This window comes from Telmatherina bonti (assembly GCF_933228915.1).
Source record: "Telmatherina bonti genome assembly, chromosome: 4".
Taxonomy (NCBI): domain Eukaryota; kingdom Metazoa; phylum Chordata; class Actinopteri; order Atheriniformes; family Telmatherinidae; genus Telmatherina; species Telmatherina bonti.
In genome coordinates this window covers 10,567,543-10,586,162 of record NC_136622.1, presented here as the reverse complement: position 1 = coordinate 10,586,162, position 18,620 = coordinate 10,567,543, and the positions used below count along the sequence as shown (strand labels likewise).

At 40.8% G+C, this 18,620-nt stretch overlaps 1 protein-coding gene across 1 annotated transcript in view; it reads left to right on the top strand.

The window, feature by feature from the left end:
* The window catches only part of arfgef2 (ADP-ribosylation factor guanine nucleotide-exchange factor 2 (brefeldin A-inhibited)), a 38,040-nt gene that overhangs the window by 17,898 nt on the left and 1,522 nt on the right, over positions 1-18,620 (top strand). Inside the window, exons 12-38 of the mRNA XM_079239005.1 lie at positions 571-710; positions 819-927; positions 1,003-1,189; positions 1,299-1,410; positions 1,507-1,712; positions 1,811-1,895; positions 2,233-2,404; positions 2,498-2,649; positions 4,546-4,674; positions 5,747-5,905; positions 6,246-6,393; positions 6,590-6,686; positions 6,768-6,808; positions 6,896-7,065; positions 8,792-8,943; positions 9,765-9,937; positions 10,164-10,324; positions 10,440-10,570; positions 12,503-12,632; positions 12,714-12,849; positions 13,566-13,704; positions 13,891-13,948; positions 14,095-14,203; positions 14,329-14,468; positions 14,708-14,885; positions 15,399-15,537; positions 18,078-18,195. Coding sequence (XP_079095131.1) covers positions 571-710; positions 819-927; positions 1,003-1,189; positions 1,299-1,410; positions 1,507-1,712; positions 1,811-1,895; positions 2,233-2,404; positions 2,498-2,649; positions 4,546-4,674; positions 5,747-5,905; positions 6,246-6,393; positions 6,590-6,686; positions 6,768-6,808; positions 6,896-7,065; positions 8,792-8,943; positions 9,765-9,937; positions 10,164-10,324; positions 10,440-10,570; positions 12,503-12,632; positions 12,714-12,849; positions 13,566-13,704; positions 13,891-13,948; positions 14,095-14,203; positions 14,329-14,468; positions 14,708-14,885; positions 15,399-15,537; positions 18,078-18,195 — 3,671 coding nt within the window. The remainder of the gene's footprint in view (positions 1-570; positions 711-818; positions 928-1,002; positions 1,190-1,298; positions 1,411-1,506; positions 1,713-1,810; positions 1,896-2,232; positions 2,405-2,497; positions 2,650-4,545; positions 4,675-5,746; positions 5,906-6,245; positions 6,394-6,589; positions 6,687-6,767; positions 6,809-6,895; positions 7,066-8,791; positions 8,944-9,764; positions 9,938-10,163; positions 10,325-10,439; positions 10,571-12,502; positions 12,633-12,713; positions 12,850-13,565; positions 13,705-13,890; positions 13,949-14,094; positions 14,204-14,328; positions 14,469-14,707; positions 14,886-15,398; positions 15,538-18,077; positions 18,196-18,620) is intronic.

The following is an 18,620-nucleotide window of genomic DNA, read 5'->3' as shown; positions in this document are numbered from 1 at the left end:
ATGTGGCTTTTTTTAGATTCTCTGATTTTGATCCCTACAGTCAAACACAGCTATGGTGAGACGAGCTCTCTAAGATATTTGTGCCTACTTCTGCTAAAACAAAAACAAAGTGCATGCACAGCTGATATTTTCACAAAGACACAGTAAGAAATGTGTTTTGCACACACTGCAATGCTGATAGTGATATCAGAACGACATGATAGCATTGTAAACACTGTATTGTTTGTGTGTGTGAGAATGAGAAGTGCATCATAAAGCACTTTTTCAAACATGGATGAGGTGAAAAGATGCTCTCTTGATCTATCCATTGATCTGTTCATGTTAGTTCAGACTAGTGTTTTTCACACTCTTGTTAAGGTTCGTAAATGTGTGCAAGTTTAGTCTTTATGTGGATCCATTCATTCAAAAGTCACAGTTTTGAAGGCATGGCAGCTTTTATGTTGCCGTGGTGATGCATAACGATTATTTACATGCAACAGAAACCCCAACTCTTGTCATCTGAATCCATTACATCTATTATTACAGTTTTACTGACATATTTTCCATCATTTCTTCTCTTTGTCCCTTCAGATGCTCAGTGTGTGGTTGACATCTATGTAAACTATGATTGTGACTTAAATGCTGCTAATATTTTCGAGCGTCTTGTCAATGATCTCTCCAAGATTGCTCAGGGCAGGAGTGGGCAGGAGCTCGGCATTACTCCTCTACAGGTATGTGTCCATTAGGTGTCACTGTGGTGCATATTAAAGAAATGTACAGTATAAGAGGGTTGATGCAGAGCATTTCTATGAACTTTGCTCATTTTCTGATTCCTACAGGAGCTGAGTTTGCGTAAAAAGGGTCTGGAATGTCTGGTATCCATCCTCAAATGTATGGTGGAATGGAGCAAAGACATGTATGTGAATCCAAACCTTCAAGCAAACCTGGGTAAGCATACACTGACAACACAAAATGGAGCGGGGAGTCTGAACATGTAATAATTACGGTGTGTTTATTTTTCAGGTCAGGAGCATCCGTCTGACAGTGAGGGAGGAGAGTTGAAGCTTCCTGAGCAGCTGGCAGGGCGTCGGGACAGCATCAGCTCACTGGACTCCACTGTTTCCAGCGTCCCCACGTCTCAGGCGGATCATCCAGAGCAGTATGAGGTTATTAAACAACAGAAGGACATCATCGAGCACGGCATCGAACTGTGAGCTCCTCTTCTCAGCCTGGCTAGAAGTTGACTTTAGGATTATTTAGGAGTGTACCTGAACCTTATGATGTTTTTGTATAAATTTGTCCCATTGTTCTTTCCACAGCTTCAATAAGAAGCCAAAGCGCGGCATCCAGTACCTGCAGGACCAGGGGATGCTGGGCTCCACAGCTGAGGATATTGCCCAGTTCTTACAGCAGGAGGACCGGCTAGACACAGTGAGGGGAATAATCTACATAAAATTATGCAGTGTTAAATTCTCATGTAGTTGGGTCATTTTACTAAATTCCAAGCTTTTTTCTCTTCATCCGCAGACGCAAGTCGGAGAGTTTCTCGGTGAGAATACCAAGTTCAACAAAGAGGTGATGTACTGCTATGTGGACAGGCTGGATTTCTGTGGGCGGGACTTTGTGTCTGCGCTGAGAGCGTTCCTGGAAGGCTTCAGGTTGCCAGGAGAGGCCCAGAAAATTGACAGACTAATGGAGAAGTTTGCTGCCCGGTATCTTGAATGCAACCAGGGGTAAGAGTCAGAACTTTATAATATTTCTTTTTACTGTTCCAGTTTGCATTTCATCAGACTGAGGAGCCTGATGCCCTGTTGTGCATCCTCTTTTGTAGACAGACCTTGTTTGCCAGTGCAGATACTGCCTATGTGCTGGCCTACTCCATTATCATGCTCACCACAGACCTGCACAGTCCTCAGGTAAAAACTTTCAGTGCACAATTTCCTGTGTCACCTTTTGTCTGTGTGTGTGCGCGTGCGTGCGTGCGTGCGTATTACTGCTTTTATTTGTGTGCAAACAGACCAGACAGTATTAGCTGTAAGTGTCACCATAGGTTTTACATCAACCAATCTGTGATAAAGACTCTGAGCCTTCGAGAGCTTATAAGGACTTCAACCGTCATTTTGTTGCTTAATTTTTTTTTTTCTTTCATTTTTATTCACAATAACAAATAATGCATTTTATGTAGAATGCCTTTCACGGAGCCCAAGGAGACTTAACTATCCAAATTGACAAATAAAAATGTTATTTATGTAGGTGAAGAACAAAATGACTAAGGAGCAGTACATCAAGATGAACCGTGGTATTAATGACAGTAAGGACCTGCCGGAGGAGTACCTCTCCTCCATATATGATGAGATTGCAGGCAAGAAAATTGCCATGAAGGAGAGCAAAGAATTTTCAATCACCCCAAAGTCCACCAAACAGAGTGAGTACTTGAAGGTTTTGTCAGACGTTTGCCCTGTAATATTATGCTAAATTGAGAAATGTGTGAGAAATATTTCTCTACTTTTTCGTCTAGACGTGGCCAGTGAGAAGCAGCGCCGTCTCCTCTACAACATGGAGATGGAGCAGATGGCAAAGACAGCTAAAGCTCTGATGGAGGCTGTAAGCCATGCTCAGGCGCCATTCTTCAGTGCTACACATCTGGAACATGTCAGGCCCATGTTCAAGGTAACATTTTTAGACATTTTCTCACGTAAAGTTAAACACTAATAAGGTTAAATGAATAACTAACATCTATCACCAACTTTCCTGCTTTTTTCTCCATATTAAGGCTTTTACTTTTTGAAAGTTTATGTTTAAATATGCGAATGAGATATTCAGCCATTACTTGGTTAAAAAAATCTAACCACTGAATTAAACCATGTCCAAAGTTCATGTTGCATTTTGTTGTTATATTAGAGCCAGAGGTTATTGCAGAGCTTCAAGCTGCAGTCAGAGCAGAGGTGCAAGAGGTTAAACCTCTGCTGCATGACCAGAATGAAGTTCCCACTGATTGATCCTGTCCTGGTTTACCGCCAGATATTAATGTCTATTAATGAAGTGGGTGGATGAAAACATGTTGTAGACAGTTAGAGAACAGCTGGAGATGTTGAAGTTATATGTTAACTCTCGGTCTGTTCTGTTTTTTCTATTTCTATTTTACTGTTTTTAAAATTAAAAGCATTTTTCCAGACATTAATAGAGCCTGAGTTTACATCCACTCAGTTAGTCATCCAGTAAATGTAATTCAAATGAAAAAAGTTGCTTTTTGGGGCAAATATACTTATGTGATTAATATACTATTAGTTTAAATTAATTAATCACAAAACCTGTAATTAATGATATACAATTTTACAATAGAGCCCACTCCTATTTAAAAAATAAATATTCTGATGTTTTGTTTTTTTTTTTATCTGATTTATATGATTGCATGTCATAGCTGCCCTCTGTGTCTATGATGGTGTCCGCAAGCCGATACAGTAGGATACGATATGACAACACGTTACCAGTTCTGAACTTTCAGAATATTTAGAAAGAGTCCGCTGAATGAAACGGTTTCATCAGCACATTTGAAAAGTTCACATTGTTTTTTGACCAGGTTGTTTTTCTGGCTTTGAATAGAAAGAAACACTGATTTTTTTTTTTTCCAGAAATACATTGAATTAGTATTATTTCAGATTACTATAATTACCTGATTGCACTTAGATAACTGATTTTGATTGACTTTTATGTGGGCTCAGTATTATATAAAAATTATTTGCAAATGTCTAATACACATTTAAATCAAATTAAATCAAACTTTATTCATCTCTGAGGGGAAATTCAAAGTTCTAGACAGCTTGTCCAAGATTTGACAGACAGACATTTAACATTTATGACAGATAAACGGGTCTGAACTGAACTTAGGCCACGCAGCCAGTTTTACCGGCGCCGCCTTACAACAGGTAAGAACAGAGGTACATTAGGATCATAAGGGTTGAGGGGAAAAAAGCTGGAAATGAATTGATATATCAAATCTTTCATTCAGTCATATTTTTTCTTAACCATTTAGTCTAATTAGTCTAATCAGGGTTCGTGGGGAAGCTGGAGCCTATCCCAGCAATCACTGGGCGAGAGGCTGCTGCACCCTGTACCCTGCCAGCCTTCTTTCAGAATGATGTCAGAATTTTAGAAGTAGGCGATACAGCAGAACGATAAGTCCAAACATCAAAGTGATGCTACTGAAGGTTTTCACTTACACACACTGCTTCATCGCCTTGGTATTGTGTGAAATGACCTAATGAGAGTTGTCCTGAACACACACCCAACAATGTGGCTGGACATTGAGAGGATAAAAGGTTCAGATTTCTCCTGAGTATCCACGACTTTTCAGATGTATAAACAGATGTTTGTAATTGTGCTGTAAATAAAGATCAGCACCGATTTTAAGACGTGTATAGCTAGCTGCTATACTTCAAATTCCCAGTTAGGTTGGATTCTTTGAAAGTGTTTTCACTTTGTAGCTGAAGGACTAAACTGTTAATGCAGTCTGATAAGTGTAAATGTGGAGAAGTCCACTTGCTGATAGTTTCTTTTGTGCAACAGCTTGCATGGACTCCATTGCTGGCAGCATTCAGTGTGGGACTGCAAGACTGTGATGACCCAGAGGTGGCCTCGCTGTGCCTGGAAGGCATTCGATGTGCCATCAGAATCGCCTGCATCTTCAGTATGCAGGTTGGTAACATTCTTTAAATTAAAGTGCTCAAAACAACATTTTTACATTTTTTGCAATGTATTATTAGCCAAAGAGTCTTTCTTGTTGATGCTTGTAATACTGTCGTGCCTGCATAAAATTTATGCCATAAATAAGACCGTGGCACCTCTCACCGACTGAGGGAGAAGGGGAAGGAGACGTCAACGTGACAACACCTGCCAGTAAACAGAAAGGCCAGCAGCAGCTTCGTAGCAGAAACCCCCCCCAGTTTTACCATTAAACAATTGCAGCTTTGCCGTCACATCATACTACAGGTTGAGCTTTTTCATGCAGACACCAACTTGTGACTGATGATACAGCACCATTCAAAATCGTCATGATGTCCACCTTGGCTGTTCCAGTGTCTTGTGAAGAAAATAATGTGTTTCTAACATGAAAACAAAGGCAGACCAGTCTGTGTTCCCCTGCTGTGTGTTTGCCACTGCTGCTGTAGCGGTCATGTTTGCCTCTCCACCGTCGCTCTCGACTCAGTCTGAATTGCACGATTCTAAGTCCCCTCAATAAGGTTTGATCTTCCCTCATATTCTTCAGCATTAACACACTCTGAACTGGAACTGGCCAATGATTCCACCACACAAACCAGACTAGATGTGCTTGGAACTATCATCGGTGTTAACCCACTTCCACAATGTGTGTAGAACGGTCAAATCTTAAGGTGTTCTCCCACTGACGTCACAACATGGTGGGGTTTTCCGTCCACAGACAGACAAACTTTTAAAAAAAGTTTGTCTGTCTGATTTAGAAACGCAGAAAACCACCTATTTCACCATGTCATATTATTGTCATGCGCAGATTAATACCTGCGCTGCCCAGTCTGTGCTATTATGAATTGGCTTTAATTATGTATCTGTATAGTGCCCTGATATTGCATTGTTGTGAAGTGGTGCTATACAAATAAAGTTGAATTGAATTAAATTCAGTTAATATTATATTTTATTCCGTATACTTTTATTTAAAAAAAAAAATCAGTTCAATGCTGAAAATCCATTACTGAGTCCATGACTGAGTAAAAAATGTCCTGTTTGTTTGCAGTTGGAGCGAGATGCCTATGTTCAGGCCTTGGCCAGATTCACTCTGCTGACTGCCAGTTCCAGCATCACTGAGATGAAGCAGAAGAACATCGACACCATTAAGACCCTGATCACTGTGGCTCATACTGATGGAAACTACCTGGGAAACTCATGGCATGAGGTGGAAAAGCTTTATCTCAGAGGAGGAATGTAACAAAAAAAAAAAAAGTGTTCATGATCAAGTTTACATTGTAGGAGAAGATATAGATGTATGTTGCGCACAGATTGAGTTGAAAAAAAGTGATGAAATTTGAAAATAATATAACTTTATTAAAGTTATAAATTTGTCATTTAATTTAGCTTGTGTACATGTGTATTTATATATGTATATATGTATGTAGGGATTTTTCTTATTTTCAAAATGTACTGATATTTCTTTTTAAATCTTGTGTGTAAATATATATCAAATGTGTTTTTTGCTCAATGTATATGTGTTATATGTGTGTGTGTGTGTGTTGTAGATTTTGAAATGTATCAGTCAGCTAGAACTCGCCCAGTTAATTGGCACTGGAGTGAAGACGCGCTACATCTCGGGGGTTGTTCGAGACAGGGAGGCTGGCATTAGGGGTTTACCTTCAGGCACGGAGGAGTTTATGCCACTGGGGCTGGGTAGGTCACACATGCACACCTTATCCACAACATAACCTTTATCCAACACCATCTTCACTGTCACTGCAAACAATATAAACACACTTATACTTTATCAATAATATATATTTTTAATCCTTTGTTTTTCCCATTGTTGTTAGTTAAGTCTTCTGGTTGTTGCATGTTTGTTTATGTTGAATATCATTTTATGCTGCAGGAAACCTGGTCGGAAGTCAGGATAGGAGACAGATGGCTCACATTCAGGAGTCTGTAGGAGAGACCAGCTCTCAGAGTGTGGTGGTAGCTGTGGATAGGTGAGATGACATTCCCTCAAAACCCTAAGATTCAGCACATGACTAAAGATGCACAGTTTACTTAAACATTTTTATCTGCAGGATCTTCACTGGTTCTACCAGACTTGATGGAAATGCAATCGGTGTGTATCTTATGCTTCTGGCTGTATGCTCATGTAGGGTTTGTCTGAGAATAATTTCACTCAGCAATGATGTTGAATTCCTTCCAGTGGACTTTGTGCGGTGGCTGTGTGCAGTGTCCATGGACGAGCTGGCCTCAGCACACCAACCGAGGATGTTCAGCTTACAGAAGATTGTAGAAATATCTTACTACAACATGAACCGCATCAGGCTGCAGTGGTCCCGAATTTGGCAGGTCATTGGAGACCACTTCAACAAGGTCAGTTCAGCAAAGCATCCATAAACTTTGAGCTGTGGAAGTCTATGTTATGTGTAGCATGTGTGAAATTGACTACAGAGTTAGATATTTTTAGGTAAAATAACAGTTTTTTATGCTGCTCTATGCTGTATTCATGTTTGTCCTGCATTTTCTAATGAAAACCCAGGATTTATTGTCGGGATTGATTTCCACCACAAAGCCACTACAGTCAGTCACTGAGCCATCATTTCAGTCGTAGAGATTAGCTTAGACAATTTTACTTTTATCCTTACAAAGGGAGCATGAAGTAAAAACATGCCAATAACTGAGTGAAAAACACTAATAATCACACGCATGCATCAAGCAGAGGTTAGTTAGAGATTTAGGCTCTGATTACACCACAGCTTTTCCACACACAACTTGAAACCTTGTTCTTTGTATTTGGGGGGAATGACAAAAATCACAATGCAGGGGGAAATCACAGATAGGACCAAAAACGATGTAGTGTGCATGCCAGGCCTCTTGCGGGCGACACACGCAGGTGTGCACCATCTCTTCATAAACATAACAGAAGCGTTTCATGCTAACAGACAGTTATCTAGTTCACATAACCTCTGTGTCTTTGCTGACCATAGGCCTGACACAGAAACAAATTTTGCCATGCGATTAATTATCTCAGAAATTATTGCGGTAGACAATAATATTGCGCTAAGCGATTATTGTTGTCATTTTGAGACAATTTTCAACTAAAATTCCAAAAATGCTATAATAATGCAAGTACGCCCTTTCAGAGATCAACATACTTTAATTTCTACCGAACATTTAGCTTGATGTGCAAACTAGACTCATCCAGTCCCCAGTGTGCAAAAGCAGATCGGGATTTCTCCAAGGGCTTTGGCAACGTGGTTATCTGGAGCACATGGTCTCTGAACTCTATGTACACATAGTCTAAGGTCAAGCTCATATAAGGGGACATGTTTGAACTTGACCAGAGGTGGAATGGTAAAATATGTCTGGAATATGTTGTATTTGAAGATTTGCAGATTTTATTCATCCATATAAATTGTGATGATTTGTATTTGTGGTTGGACATTAACCAGCTCTGCTTTTTGTATCAGCCAAATGGCGAAGGTGTGAGTGTTCGCAGTTTGTCATATAAAAGACATCTGGTATAATCAGCAGCTGATCTGGTGTTTAAATGATCTACAGGTGTAGTAGCATGTACTGCTGTCATCTATACTGTTGTCATGTCTCAGCAAAAAAGACAAAGTCTTATGAACCTCATTGCCCCCACCATCACCACACCACAGACAGACCACATGGACTTCTAACTAGGTCATAGGTGAACATTTAAATGCATTTTGCCTGAAGAGTGAACTATTTCCTGTCATTATGTGAGCCATGCGCTGCCTCGATGGCAACACAAACATACATGTTTATGATGTATGAATATATTTTGTCATATCATATATCATATCGTATCATATATATCATATTTCATATTGTATCATATCATCATATCATGTATCATCAGTCATCATATCATATATATATATCATATTGTATCGTATCATCATATGCATCATCAATCATATTATCATATCACATCATATCATCATATCATATATCATATCGTATCATATATGTCATATATCATCTTGTATCATATCATCATATCATGTATCATCAATCATCATAACATATATCAACATATCATAGCTCGATTTTAATAATTGCTCCTCCGCAGGTGGGCTGTAATCCCAATGAAGATGTCGCCATCTTTGCTGTGGATTCACTGAGGCAGCTTTCCATGAAGTTCTTGGAAAAAGGAGAACTGGCCAACTTCCGTTTCCAGAAGGACTTTCTCAGGCCTTTTGAGCACATCATGAAGAAGAACAGGTGGAGAATATTGAGATAGAAATGGATCACAATGACTTACTATATATTTTCAACACTTGGAGTAAAAGTGGAGCATACAGTATGTTGGAGGGAAGAGCTGTGGTTGTTTGTCGGGAAAATTTTTCACAATGTGTCAGGGATAATGCCCGACGAGGTGTCCATTGTCAGAAATTAATGGACAACACGGGGAGTGAACTGCGCCCAATAATTTCTGATAATGGACACCTCGTCGGGCATTATTCCTTACTTAACGGACACCCTGCCACCAATCAGAATCAAGTATTGACCCAGACCATTGTATAAGTAAGGATTAGCCAATGAGGAGCCGTGCATTAGATGCTTATAATGCACGACGCGGAGTCTAGAACACCACGACGCACAGAGAAGTGCATTACACCTGTATTATGCACGGATCCAAGTTGTTTAATCCGCTTATACCATGGTCTCACACAGTAAACATTTTATAACAAATGTTGATTTCTTTTTACCAACACTTGCTAAATATGCTAAAGTACAGGAACAATTTCAAGTTGGCCTCGATGTACTTTTTATGCCAAACAATCGCTGTCAAGCTACAACGCATTCCTCTTGTTCACCTATTAAAAGCCAGCTGATCTGAATCAGCTGATTAAGTTGTAGCTATGGTGACGCCGCATCATGGAGGGCTATTACAGTGATTTAACTCACAGAACTACATGTCCATTTATATGAAAATAACGCACACCAGATGTCATTAGAATTCTCACTGACCATGGTATAAGTAATATAACAAACATCAAACACATTTATCACATTAAATTTGCTTAACAACTCCCCCTCAGGTCTCCCACCATCAGAGACATGGTGATCAGGTGCATAGCTCAGATGGTAAATTCCCAAGCGGCCAACATCCGTTCTGGTTGGAAGAACATCTTCTCAGTGTTTCACCAGGCTGCCTCCGACCATGATGAGACGATAGTGGAGCTGGCCTTCCAGACCACTGGGCACATTGTCAGTGAGTATGACTGTAATGGTTATGACTACTGGTGAGCACTTTGGTCAGCAGTTGTTGTTTAAATGTTCTATATAAATAAATTTGGCATTGACATTTTGTAGCTGCAGCTATATTGTCAGCTGACACAGGAAGAAATCACCGCTTTAGCTTTGCATATTTCTGAAAATAGATTAATTTATGTTCAGCAAAAAGCTCATTCTTGTTTTTGGGTTGTTTCTTTCATCAGTGAACACCTTCCAGCAACATTTTGCAGCTGCTATTGATTCATTCCAGGATGCAGTAAAGTGTTTGTCAGAGTTTGTGTGCAATGCAGCTTTCCCTGACACCAGCATGGAGGCGATTAGACTCATCAGACATTGTGCAAAATACGTCTCTGAAAGACCACAGGTGGGGGGTTTTTTCAGCTATACATACACTGCTTGAAGAAACTGTGGGAAAATTGAAATATCTTTGTGAAATGATGAAAAATAAGAAACTTCTACCATGCTGTGTATCTGTTCAGGCTCTGAGGGAATACACCAGTGATGACATGAATGTTGCTCCTGGTGATCGGGTGTGGGTTCGTGGCTGGTTTCCCATCCTGTTTGAGCTTTCTTGTATCATCAACCGCTGCAAGCTCGATGTCCGGACCAGGTAGCAAAACAAAGTAGATTTATTAAAAACATTGAACACCAAAACATCACAATAACACAATATGATCTAATCTGAACATGGAGATGTGTGATCGCTGACTTACGTGATTCATACTAAAGGTAAATATTCATGAATCAGCTGCAGTCTGCATCTGCATCTCCAGTCAGATTCTCTTGTTCAGATGCTTTTCTTGCAGTGCTATCAAGGAACACATATTGAAAGCTGTAAACATTCCTGTTTTATTTAATTTGCATCATAGATTGTTTTTTTTTTTCTTTTTACATTATAATAAGATGATGAGTTGTTTTCGGGCACATTCACATCAACCTTTTTGATTCAAATCTGACTCCGTTTGCTCGGAAAGTTTGCCTCTTTTGGGGAAATGTGAATACGCCAAACGAATTCTTCTTCAGACCAAAGAAGCGGACTCGGTCTGCCTACAGACTCAGGTCTCAACCTGTTTCAAGCAGGCCGAGTCCACAACCGTTGCAGTGTATTTCTGCAGTATACTTGTATAAGACAACATAAAAACCCAAAACAGCGATAGTTTTGACTCCATGTTTAATTCGCAGCGGAGTTTCCTTCTTCACGCAGGTCTTGGCCTCTCTTTTACTAAACACTAGTGCAGTGCAACCTTTGCTGGGAATGGGGATATATTATTGTAAAAGTTTGACTCGTTTGACCAAAGTGCAGCGTGATTGCGGTCTCTGTATGAATGGATACACCCCCCCTACAACTGAACTGGGTCTCCAGTCGGACCCAGTCTAGCAGACTATCCTGATGTAAATGCACTGATGTGAATACTGTCCTTTAACCGGTCATACTTTTAGATATGTTGTCTGTTGAAGACCACTGAGAGTGCCAGAAAACAGTCAATTAAACAGAAAAAATGTAATATAAAAAGGTACTACTTGGAAATTGATGAGATTTAGATTTTTTTTTTTTTTTTTTTTACTAAATTATTTCAAAATTGGTAGAAAAGTGAAAGTTTTATTCAGTTTACCTCTTCCATTACATGAGCCCCCTGTAAAGGCGGTAGCATGAGATGCATGGAATACATAAGATCCGAGCACCTGCTGCTAAGCACTGGAGCTTATCAATGGCTTGATAAAAAAAACTATCAAGATTTTCATCCAAATGGAACCCAGTTCACATCCCAAGTTGTAAGATCAAAAACATGAGAACAACTCTGACCACTTTTGAGTCTCCTCTAATTTCTTCCTTTCAAGTAAACCACTCAAACAGTGTTGTATAAAAACAGACCCTCTGCTGATCATAAATATATTCGTCTCAGGCTGAGCTCGCAACCAACATCATAAACACGTCCCCTGCTCCTCCTGTGTGTGTTGAAACCTGCTGGATCGCAGCTCTTGTTGGACTAGAATGACTAACTCTGTTCTGCAGCCATCAAGACTGTTTGCATCTGAGTTGTTGCCAGTCCCTGATCTCTAGTCACCCCTGAGGAAGTAGCTCTCTTCGATGTAACTAGCCGCCGACAGCAGGGGTGTCCAAAGTCGGTCCTTGAGGTCTGCTGTCCTGCAGGTTTCCCATGTATCCCTGTTCTAACGCACCTGGCTTCCATTAAATGGATCCAACAGCCAATGAAGTTCTGCACAAGGATTAGTATGAGTCAGGTGTGTTGGAACAGGTATACATGGAAAACCTGCAGGATTGTGACACTTAAGGACCGAAGCTGGACACCCCTGGCATACAGCTAACCAGAACCTGATCAGATGTGGCAGTAGCGCTGGAAGCTCTACTTCTAGTTGGATAGTGTTCAGGCTTTATTGCTTATTTATTTAGTTTTGCTTTTTTTTTTGCTTTTTTTTTATTCCATCGCAGTCACACTACACTGATGCTGTAGCTTCAACATGCTCCTGTTTTCCTGTGATACATCAAACTTGATGTTTTTTCCTGTCTCTGCTTTGACAGAGGTCTCACAGTCATGTTCGAGATCATGAAAAGTTATGGCCACACCTTTGAGAAGCACTGGTGGCACGACCTGTTCAGGATAGTTTTTCGCATTTTTGACAACATGAAGCTCCCAGAACAGCAGACGGAGGTAGAAATTGATCAAATCTGGTTGGTATGCGTTGAGAAAAAAGTCTGTGCAGACATGCTTTAATGTTTTGTTTGTTTCCAGAAAACCGAATGGATGACGACGACGTGCAACCATGCACTCTACGCCATTTGTGATGTGTTCACTCAGTTTTATGAGCCTCTCAGTGAAATCTTACTGGCAGACATCTTCACACAGCTGCAGTGGTGTGTCAGGCAAGGTGGGAGTTTAGTCCTTACTAGAGCAATGACACTCAACAACCAGACAAGCAACACCTGTTTTATTTTTATTGTACAGACTTGATCTTTTTAAGCTTCCGTTTATACGTAACTTTCCTATTCTGGAGATTGTCAGCGTGTTTAAACGAAGGGGTGGTGAGGGAGCTTTCCTTTTTGTATTATAATTTCAGCTTTCTTTAAAGAGATTTGTTTGGTTTCTGAAAAGATATATATTATCTTGAAACATATAGTGCTATCATCAAAATGCCTAAATAATTAAAGTGTAATGTGGATAGAAATGGACAATCTCTCATCCTGTCTGCAGTTTTTTTTACATCTCTCGGGGTGTCATCTTTGTAGCTTTGTATAAATAACAGAGCTGATGACTTCAAATGCAACTTTGGCAGGTCATGGTAAGATGACATGAATGGAAACACACCAGTCCATTCATCTAGTTAGACAAACCATCCTTAAATACAACCCCTCATTTACTGCCTGAGTAGCCTGAAAGGCAGGTGTTTGTGTCTGAAATATGTTCCTGCTGTCATTTTAATGACCAGCGATCTCACAGTCGCCATGACAATTTTAGCCAAATATTTAAATTCCCTCCATGTTTTCCTCCAACACAGAGGCAAAGCTTATAGTTGTTGACGACAAGCTGAGTGATGTGGAAAGCATGTGTACATGGCGGATGTGTTTGACCTGGTTTCTGTTGCAGATAATGAACAGCTGGCTCGGTCAGGAACAAACTGTTTGGAAAACCTGGTGATTCTGAACGGGGAGAAGTTCAGCCCTGATGTATGGAACATCACCTGCTGCTGTATGCTGGAGATCTTCCAGAACACCAGCCCTCATGTGTGAGTACTGTACCACTTTCCAGCCTATTACATGGGTCTAGTTTCCACTCTGTTGAAGAACTCATTAATTATGGCTGTAAATATTTTCAGTAATTTAGTAATTTAACTGTTTTTAGTATTCTTTGTGTTGATTTTGAGACTTAAACCTGTTTTTCAATCTGTTATCACATTTCTCTTTTGCATCAGTTTGTTAAGCTGGCGACCAGCTGGACAGGATGAAGACACTGCGGATGGCAAGCACTATGTAGGAAAATATTAATGATAATAATGCATGTAATAAATTGCTTTATGAAATGAAAAGAACTGCTCTGTGTCCTGGTAATGTTTTAACTGTAAAAGAAACGAGCGACTATGTGAATGTGAGTAATGTTTGTTGCTGTGCATCTCCAGGATGCTGATTTTGACTGTCAGTCCCAGAGTAGCTATGACAGAGCTCTGTCTGAGAGAGGACACAGTCAGATGTCCAGCGATGACACCTGGAAGTGCAAGTCAAATGGCAGTAAGTACATCCACACAACGTTCTTTTTTTCTATTTTTTCACTTCTCTATATTCATATTTAGCCCCACATTTGTCCTGATGAACATAGTGTGAATTCTGTTCTATTTTGTTCTTCTGCACTCCAGGAGTCTCAGACCAGAAGCTGTTTGCAGGGCTGCTGATTAAATGTGTGGTACAGCTTGAACTGATCCAGACCATAGACAACATTGTTTTCTACCCTGCAACCAGCAAGAAGGAGGATGCTGACAACATGGCTGCTGCACAGGTGCAGTGAGAAACAACCACCACTGTCTGTTTACTGTTATAGGTCAAACAAACACTACTGTCTGTTTTATTTCAACACTTTCTATGTCTGTGAACTTCTCATTTTGAGGGAAATATTTTTAACCTGACTGTGAAAAATGAACAAAGAAGTTAGCTTGTTGTGTTTTTCTAGTTCTTGCTGACAAGAAACCTAAAACAACTGTTGTAAACTATGTAACTATGCCTGTCTAACTGCTTCAGCGAGATGCTCTGGAGGAGTCGGAGGCAGAGGGAGGCAAGTTAGGTCCAGATCAGGGCATGTACAAACATATGAAATCTGCACACCTCTTCAAGCTCCTGGACTGTCTGTTGGAGTCACACAACTTTGCCAAGGATTTCAACTCCAACAATGAGCAAAGGACAGCTCTCTGGAGGGCAGGTAGATGGAAGATGCTTAAAAAAAATCCTCTTATTTTAGTTTAAAAATCTTAAATTTTTGCATTTGTTCCATAAATAAGCATTTTGTTTTTTAAATAAACAAATGAGAAACAATGTTGAGCATGTCCAGGTTGTGTGAGTGTCTTTTGGGTTTTCTTTTTGTTTGTTGATGGCCAAAAAGCCTTAAACGTGTATAAGATACTATCCTGAAAGATAACAAAGATTATTCCAGTAAGTGAAATTCAATCTAAAGTTTATTTCCAGTGTTAACATTTACAGGTATTGAAAACTAAAAAGGCCAAAATAGCACTTAGTTTTCTGGAAAGGTTTATTGTGTTGTTTGTTTGTTTTCTCCTTATTTACTTTGATTAACGCAGTCTGGCTACCAAGGGGTAAAGAAGGGGGAAAAAGGCATGTGACATGCAAGAAGTATCACCAACCACAGTAAAATGAAGGACATTAGGGAAAACAACACCATGCACCTGCAAAACAAACACCTCTCTTCTGTCTTCAGGATTTAAAGGCAAATCTAAGCCCAACTTGTTGAAGCAGGAGACCAGCAGTCTGGCTTGCAGCCTGAGGATCTTGTTCAGGATGTACTCTGACCCTCAGCTGCAGGACTCATGGCCTGACATTCAAACACGCCTGCTGCTGTAAGTGAAATGTTCCAGATTATCATCATATATTTGACAGTCAATGTTCTGGCGACTGGTTCACCTGTCAGCACAACGATGTAGGAGAGGGGTATTCAGATCGGTCCTACGACGGCCGCAATCCAGAAGGTTTCGCATGTATTCCTAGTTCAATACACCTCAATTAAATGGATGTAAAAGCCTGCTGGGTTCTGCAGAAAGACTTAATCATTTGGGTCAGCTGTGTTGAAGCAAGGATACAGGGAAACCCTTGTGGTCCAAATTCAGTACCCCTGATCGGAATGTGCTATAAAACCAAACAATCCCGTGTGTTTGTGCTCATGATAGGACAAAATGGCACAGCTTCATATAAAATATCACAATCACAGACTCTGATCACAGTGACAACGCTGCTTCTGGTCCATTTACTTTATGTGGAACTTGTGCAATGAGGCGAAAATGACCTCCCTTCTCCAGCCAAGTGACAGGCGTCGTTTGTGCACACAAAAAAATTGAGAAATGTTTGACCTTTGTCACTGTTGCATGGCACTCCAACCAATCAGGGAAGGTTTCAGTGACTGATCAAGTTGAACGTGAATTTTTCTGGATCAGCTTTGAGATTTTCCATCAAATGATGATATTCACTGGAATGTGTCCTTGTTTTTAATAAAGGATGAACCCAGGATTGTATTTATTCTTTAAAGAAGTTAACAGCAAGATTTCTGTCTATTTGAGCCATTTTGCCATTGGATTTGGACAAATAGCGAGAGCTGGAAATTACAACCACATGAAGCCAAAGAGCAGAGACCCAGTCCTGAGGCCACCAAACCGGATCCCTTCAACACCTGGGATAAGCCTAGAAATTCTGTCCACAAAGGTTATGAATAGAATCTGTGATAAAGGGCAACCTTGACAGTCCAACCCACACTGGAAACAAATCCAATTCACTACTGGCAGTATGGACCAATCTCTGACACCAGTCTTACAGGGACCAGACAGCTAGTAGAAAGGGGTTTGGTAATCCATACTCCCTTAGCTGGTCCACTGTTTGACAACCAGGGCGAAAACCAAACTGCTCCTCCTCAACCCGGGATTAGACTATTCAACGGATCCTCCTCCTCTCCATGACCCCTGAATAGACTTTACCAGGGAGTCTGAGGAGAGTAATCTCCCTGTAGTTGGAGCACATCCTCCGGTCCCCTTTCTTAAAGACAGGGACCACCACCACCCCAGTTTGCCAGTCCAGGGACACTGTCCCTGATGTCCATGTGTATGGACATCAGTTAAAGCTCCCCAATGACCAGGATTTGGTGTTTACCCTGGAGGACGAGAGGGTAGCCTCCCTCCGTCTTCAGACGGGAGGTTACCCTCTCATCCTCCAGGGTAAACCCAAACATACAGGTGGCATGCAGACTGTAAGTAAAAAGATGGACGTAGCCTCCGTGACGTCACCCATAGGTTTCTGAAGAGCTGAATTAAAGCTCGGTGGGCGGTTCCTACCATCGCCATCTTGGCACGGGCAAGCGTGTCGTCTCGCCCGGAAAATATAAATATGGGCAAAGAGGTGGAGCTGAGAGGGGGGCTGTGAGCATCATGGTGGATGATTGACATTGAGTGAACTCCGAGCTGCCTGTAGCTAAGAGCTAACCGAGCTAACCTGGTGATAACAGGAGCTAACCAGCTAACGGAGGTAAGCGGGCTAAAACTAAGTCACGCTGTTAACCGGCTAAAAACCGCGGTTGTTCTACGTTCTTCTGACTTTAAGCGGGAAATCGGGTACCTGTCAATCAAAAGGAAATACCCCTAAATATGCCAAACTTTGAGAATAAATTACTTTTAAATGGGCGAGTTAGGAAAAAAAAATCACTCCCCCCACAGTTGTCATGAAGGTAAACCTGACCAATAAACTGAAAATGTATTTTGAACCAGGCTGTAAACATGTTTATTTCTGCTGTGAAGTTGGTCTTTTTAACATGGGAGTCTATGGGGATTCACTCTGTTTTGCAACCCCTAGTGGATGAAGGGGGAACTGCAGTTTTATGCACTTCCACATAGGCTCCACTTTTAACCGCCAGAGGCTCCGTCCATCTTTCATATACGGTCTATGGCACTACGTCATGGGGGCAATGAGTATGCCCATACTGCTTGGGGCCTCTCTCTGGGAGCTACTCCAGAGTGGAGGAGTCCAGCTATTCTCGAGGACACTGGTTCCAGAGCCCAAGCCATACGTTGAGATGAGACCAACTCTTATCTAACTGGAACTGCTTGACCTCGTGCCCCAGCTCAGGCTCCCTCCCCGCCAGAAAGGGGACGTTCTACGTCCCTGGTGCTAGTTTCTGCTGGAACTTTGTTCCAATGTTTTTACTCGTGAAAATGTACACTCTTAAGTTAAATCACTTTGTATTTGCTCTAGCTCATGCTTTAGATATCTTCAATATTTAACATTTAATAACACTTGGTGATGTTAATTCACTTTGATACTGAAGTTATTAAAGGATATTGATCATCTTATATTTCCAGATGTCATGGTTATCACAGCTGTGTGTTGTTGCCTCTTTCAGGGTGTGCAGTGATGCTCTGGCTTACTTCATCAGTCTGACCTCAGAGAGCCATAGAGAGGCTTGGAACAGCCTGCTGATGCTGCTACTCACGAGGACGCTACGGCTACCTGATGACAAGGCAGGAACACGCAAATACAGCAAAAAAAAAAACACTAATCAGAGGCTGAAGTGGTGGATTTCAGGACCTGAAAACTGAGTGAAACTAAAGGGTAAAAATGAGAGGGATAAAGAGACAAAAGAAGAAAGAAATGTGGAAAGCTGCCAAAATTACAACTGTATTTCCAAAAAAAAAAAAAAAAACTAGTTCAATCCTACAAAAAGAAATGCATAACCAAAATGGGTAAATGTAAGAAAAATAAGAACAGGCACATCCAGCTGGTGCATAAACCAAACAGACAGCCTTATGTAATCTCCATGAAAGTGCAATAAATAGTCATGAAAAGTACTTGCAGAGAGACGTACAGACTCATAGACAGCAGTAGCAAACAGCCGAAAGCAGGTGGGCACAGTAGTACCTCGGTGTGCAGACATGTCAACACTTGT